Source organism: Populus euphratica, unplaced genomic scaffold (genome assembly GCF_000495115.2).
Source record: "Populus euphratica unplaced genomic scaffold, PopEup_1.0 scaffold37.1, whole genome shotgun sequence".
Taxonomy (NCBI): domain Eukaryota; kingdom Viridiplantae; phylum Streptophyta; class Magnoliopsida; order Malpighiales; family Salicaceae; genus Populus; species Populus euphratica.
The window spans coordinates 230,609-236,629 of NW_011499909.1; the positions used below are offsets into that span (position 1 = coordinate 230,609).

The 6,021-nt window shown below is 36.2% G+C and overlaps 1 protein-coding gene across 2 annotated transcripts; it reads right to left on the reverse strand.

Moving 5' to 3' along the window:
- Positions 1–1,876: 1,876 nt before the first annotated feature.
- Positions 1,877–5,769, reverse strand: LOC105133715 (squamosa promoter-binding-like protein 16). 2 transcript variants are annotated; one of them, XM_011037800.1, is made up of 4 exons: positions 5,251–5,769; positions 3,960–4,412; positions 2,936–3,069; positions 1,877–2,814 (listed from the first exon to the last, which is right to left on the reverse strand). In XM_011037800.1, the coding sequence occupies exons 2-4, from the start codon at positions 4,355–4,357 to the stop codon at positions 2,216–2,218; spliced, it is 1,131 nt and encodes a 376-aa protein (XP_011036102.1). In that variant the 5' UTR covers positions 4,358–4,412; positions 5,251–5,769; the 3' UTR covers positions 1,877–2,215. The 2 variants fall into 2 exon arrangements, with proteins under 2 accessions (XP_011036102.1, XP_011036101.1); XM_011037799.1 differs by having other exon boundaries at positions 3,960–4,450.
- Positions 5,770–6,021: the final 252 nt, after the last annotated feature.

A 6,021-nucleotide genomic window follows, 5' to 3' on the forward strand; every position in this document is an offset into this window, starting at 1 on the left:
AGGCTGGCTGATCTTGAATACATTAATACGTTTGTAGAAGTTGTCAGAATTGTCCTTGATTCTGGGAACAGATTAGATGGTTAAAGAAAGGGGAGTAGAATTTAGAAATACAACACTCATCGGGCGGGGGGCAACGCATTCATACCAGAAGTCTTTTTTTTTTTTTTTAATTAGCATAGTTAATAAAAAATATTTGTAGAATAGAAAACACGATTTTTATAGTTTTGTTATTGGAAATAGTAAAACCTCAAAAATTATAAGTGGTTAGAGCATTTCCTACGCTAATGCTAAATGAGAGCTTGTTTATTTTTCAAGTAGTTTTTGTGGTTTTAATTTTAAAAAATTAAATTTTAAAAAAATATTATTAAGTATGATTAGTTAAATTTAAATATATATTTAATAAAGATTATAATTAAAATTTATGTACAAAAAAAAATATGTATGAAATATTTAATTGTGATTACTTTTTAAAAATATTTTTTACTTGAAAATATTTTAAAATATTTTTTTATTTTAAAAAAATTATTTTTATATCAGCGTATCAAAATAATCTGAAAATATAAAAAAATTAAAAAATTAAATTTTTTTAAAAATGCTTTTGTAACACAAAAATAAATAGAATTTTATAGAACTAAGCTAAGGTACCATTTAAAAACGCAATGCAATTCATGTTCTTTAAAAATTTAATTTTTTTGTGTTTTAAATTGTTTTGATTCACTAATCTCACATATAGTTTTTAAAAAATAAAAAAATAATAATTTTAATGTATTTTAACATAAAAAATACTTTAAAAAATAACCATAATCATATTTTCAAGTAAAAAATATATAAAAATCACTTCACAAAAAATATATTTCAAATTTAATTATTTTAAAGGCTTCATAGTATAAAATATAATTTGATGTATAAGTAAATACCTAACTGTATTTTTTACCCGATAAACATAATAACTAAGAATAAACAAACGCATCTTTACTCGCTCCAACGGGGAAGCTACGTCAAATGGCAAAAAATGCTCTGACTCTGTGCTGAACAACACAACCTGTATATTTGGGAGATATTTGGAAGTTCTTGAAAAGTGACAAGATTCTGGCTCTCACGGGGTGGATGTAGATTCGGGAGAGATTTTATGACATCTGGAGTCAAAATTGCACTAGAGTTTTAACCTGAGGTGACCTGGTAGGCTGAAACTGAGGACACACATGGCTGGGGGCCCAAGAACAAGTTCTGTTTAATGACAATGTCAGTGCAGGCAGTACCTATGGAAGAGAATGCAGGAAAATTTTCTTACGACGCAAAAACACAGATTTAGCGGCCTTTTTAGCAAATTCCCTCCATTCTTTTTCTCTGGTAAGCTTGGATTATAAATTCTTTATGTATAAATTGGCAATATAAACGAATGTCACATCCTGATCTGTGTTAAAAAAAAGCGCCACCGTCTTTCTTTTGCTTGTTTCCAAAGTAAATCAAAAAAGATTTTGAGAAATTACTGGGAGAGGAGGATGCACCCCGACCAGGAGGTCAGAAACAGAGTTACAATTAATTATTGCATTAATGCTACTAATTAGAGACTAAAAGCATGCAGCGCTTGAAGAACTGGTCAGGCAACAATGGTGGTAGCCCTCTTCTGTCCCGGCACCCTAACTATTGATGTGAATGAAAGTTTCCACGGGCAGCAACATGAAATAGGAAGGATTCACGTTACTTAACCAAAGTTGAATCACACAGCATTCTTGTGTTCAAAATAAAGAATCACAGCATCCCTTTCTCACACCTTTTCATCTTTCTTTCTTTTTAAACATGTTGAGATCCATATCCGTTAGAAATCTTTCCTTGGGTATCAGATAGTTAATATGTGATACACAGCTAGTACCTGTTAAAAAGCAAAACCTCAAATCCAATAACATCAGGAAACATCTTACAGAATTGCATCCTGCGTTGACTTCAGCAATAATGACACAAGGATAGCACCATTGGTGTGGCCTTTTTTTATCTCCTCTCCTTCTTCGTAGGTACATACACTTAAAAGTCCAAGAACAAAACAATACATGCGTACGCATTATAACATTGTCGCGTCATAAAAATTACCAGTTGTTTCGAGTGGTGATACAAACAAAATGGAACATCTTAACAATCTCAGAACTTAAGAGCAATAAATTCTTTTATCGGTCAGATTTAGAGCTGTAGGGGAGATTAGAACCAGAAATGGCATGTACTACTCCCACGAGAAGGAAAGTGTCTGGTGAGATCCATTTGCAGATAACCAATCAGGTCCGATCTGAAACACATGCTGACCATGGGGGTTGGAATTGCTGCTCCCATCAGATGCTAAGACAGGTCCTACTGGCTCACTTTCGATTCCAAGACCATCATTATAGTTCAAGCTTGGGATCAAGGACTGAGCAGGAGGGTTCAGGTCAGGCTGCACTATGTGGCTCAAACGAATATCCCGAGTCTCAGATGGTGGAGATGACAGAAGAGAGAGAGCACGGTTGGAGTCTATGACTCGGTTTAACCCATCAGAGAAAATTTTCTGGCTGTTGCCAATATTTCCTAATGTGGAATTGGCATTGAGACGGATAGAATCTCCAGGAAGTGTGGAACTAGTGCCTTGTAAAAAGGGGAACTGCTTTCCTCCTTTATAGCTAGGAGACAAGGAAACAGGAAAAAGATTTTTTCTGCCATCGAAGTTCATTGAGGATTGACTAGTATAAAGCATTGGATCACTCTCGGCTTTTGCAGCTCCAGTCCAAGCAGAGCTCATAGCACTGGTTGAAAATATTTGAGAGCTACCGAAGTGTAGATATCTAGTACCTGCAGTAAAATAAATTAGTATGTTTCAACAATGTTCAACAGTTTTGGAGTCCTTTTGAATGGTGGGGAAAGAGACAACTCTCCGAACACAAACACAATTTCTCAAAGTTAAAATTCAAACCTTGGTTGGGAAATATCCTTGCAGAATTTACTGAAAGTGAATCCGGCTGGGGCTTCCTTCGACGCCGATTATGTCCATCAAGACGTTTTCTGCAGCTTCGCTTCCCCTCATCAAACTCCCCCAATGAATGGAACCTGTTAAAAGGAGCATTCAATATCATTCACATTTCGCACCAACAAAAGAAAATTGTGACCAAAACAATTTCTTTCTAGAATGGGTGGCCGATCTATCATGCCTAAAAGACCATAGACACCATCCCCGACCTCAAGGGTATGGAAGTGGATAAGAAAGATACAGCTAGAAGCCTAGAACTACATAGGTTATTAAGCTGCGGCAGCATCTGGCAAAGTCAACCTACATAGAGAAAATAAAGATCCTCCTCCTCACCTACTTGTAGGGAAAATAAAGATCCTCCCCCTCGCCTACTTTTCCTCCATGGTAGCGCAAAATATTTTCATAGTCAATTAGCTTGCATAAACTACGCTTTTATAGACCAATCAGTTTTCTTCCGCTACTTATGTTCCTTTTAAACCTCTTCCTAACAGCAGAGTGGCATTAGTGGGATTGCTTTAGGCAATCATACCAAAGCTAATTACTTGTTTGATCTTATTGTATTTATTGGATGGCAAATAGGAAGCATATCCTCTGAATTAATTGTGAATGAATCTTATGCAATGCAAAGAATGATGGTCAACCAATAGAGTCTCACTTGTTGAAGCAAAGGATGTGGGTTAACCTCGATAATAGTGTTATTCCAAAGCTAAAATGTATTCATGCAAATTTATGAATCTAACAAGAGAGATTCAGACTCAACAGCAAACATATGGAAACAAACCAAAAACATAGTGTCAGGAGAACATGCAGACAGAATCTCAACAATCGCAGCATACGGCAACTTCAACAAAAAGGATGCTGCACTTCTGATTTCCTTCTATTAAAATCAATTCTAATTAACAAGAAGTTAAAAGTTGGAATTGCTAGAACACAAAGAGCTCTCTACATTCACAAGAATGCTAGTTCTTACCTGCTGCACTGCTGGCAAAACCGTTGTTCCTGACCTTTAATAAAAACCTGAGACGACTTGGAGTGGAACTCACATACTTTATGTCGCCGATGGTAATCCCTGCATTTGCTAAGGTCAGAAGTGCATCCATCAACCAAGCATGAGGGGACTAGGGTTGCATTGTTAGGTGTCCTAGCTCTCTTCGATGATCCAGATGAAGATGATTCCATTAAAGAGCCCCCGGGATCCTTATACTTGTCCTTGAAATTACCAGAATTGCCGAGCTTCAAGTCTACTGAACAATACCCAGTAGCCTGAGGTACCGTTAAGCTGCTAGACACAGTGATTTGAGTAAAGTAAGGACTGCTTTGTTTTTCCAATTCAGCTAATTCCCAGGGAGTCTTAAAATTATAGCCCATAGAGCATCCTAGCTTTGCAAACGTATTTCACTCTTTCCCACCCTACAATCAAATTCTTCTCCAAGTGATCAACCAAGCCAATCATTACACGGTCTGTAATATTGACAGATAACAAGAATAAAGATCATAGAAAACAGGGACTGTCAAACATTTTGTGTTTGAACATTACATTCCCGGACAAAGAATTAGTTGGTGGTTTACTTGCAGATAAAGCAATAGCTTACATCTGTTTATCAAAGTTACAAGACATAGTATCCACATCTAAAGGGACCAAATGCAGTTAACTGGATAAAGCAATAGTAGTTGAAGTTCAAAATTTGGAATTTGCAGGAAAGGAAAAAGGGCCACGATAGTCATTGCACTTTAATAATAAACAGCACCCTTCAATGCTATTAAAAGACTGGATGCCTGTCACATCATGGGAGTCAGCACTCTCATCCCAGCCACAGAAAGAATTGAAGAAATTTCTTTTCATTGAAGAACAATTTCGCATATTATTTTCTTTATTTTAAACAATGAAAAAGTAAACTTCAAGATCATTAATGAACATAAACTTAAACAAGCTGGTTACAGGCCAGTATGACTGCATCTAATTGCGACAATTATTGTAGGAGAGGGGCATGCCTAAAACTTTCTCACAAGTTTTTTTTTTTTTCTTGGCAAAAGCTGTCAAAACCACTTTATCCCACATGTGTCCCTAAGACTTTTACTGTTCAGAAGTTACTATTGCAGTGTGCGCGTCTTCTTTCAGTAATTTTTTATTCATTGCAAGCAGCAGAGAGAGACCAAACCAAACCAGCAAAAAACCCATTCTGAATTATATAATTAAAATAAAATCACAAAGAGCTAAAATGACCGGTTTAAAGGAGGAGTTCAAATTTAGAGATGGGTACCTGAAACAAACAAAGAGGTAGAAACCAGTCTCGGTAACCTCCAGGCTATTAGAAATCCTTAAAATGAGGCCGCAAAGGAAAGAAACTGCTGGTTCAAGTGTAAAGAAGCCAGAATTCAGAATATAAAGCAGCGTGGAAGAAGTGAAATGAAGAAATTGGAAAAGGGTAAAGAAGGAGAAGAAAAACGACTCCTGTTGACTTCACAGCCAATAAATCTCTGGCAACAGTAGCATCAAATAGTGTTGAAAGAGGAAAAATTAAAGAGCTTAGCTTTTGCTATCTGCTAACGCATAGAAGAGAGACAAGAGCGAGAAAGAGAGAGGGACTTGGGGGGGAGAGGGGCGTTATTGTAAGAATAATTGAAAGTAACATGGAAAGCGGATAATGTATTCAACTTTTGGAAGGGTTATGTTCAAAGAAAAGGAGAGGCCAAGAACTGGAAAGGGGACTGCGTATGAAGAGTAAAGACTTGCTTTTTCCTACTCCCTCTCCCTTCCTTTTTAGGCTTGTGGCTTTGTGATAAGCGTAAAGAAAGATAAATAAAATACTGTAAAATAGATTTTAGAAAAAACAAAATCCAAAAAAAAAAAAAAGAGTGGTGAGGAAAGGGACAGGGTGTTGTTGCTTTCAATTTTGAGAGAGAAAAAGTGCAAGGCAGTGGGAAGGAAAGGTGGGAGTAGTTTCTTGTGTTTCACATTCCATGATGAAACAAGTCGTATATATGACGTGTAACTCCATTTAAATTACTAAATACTGTCTAAAGTATTAAAT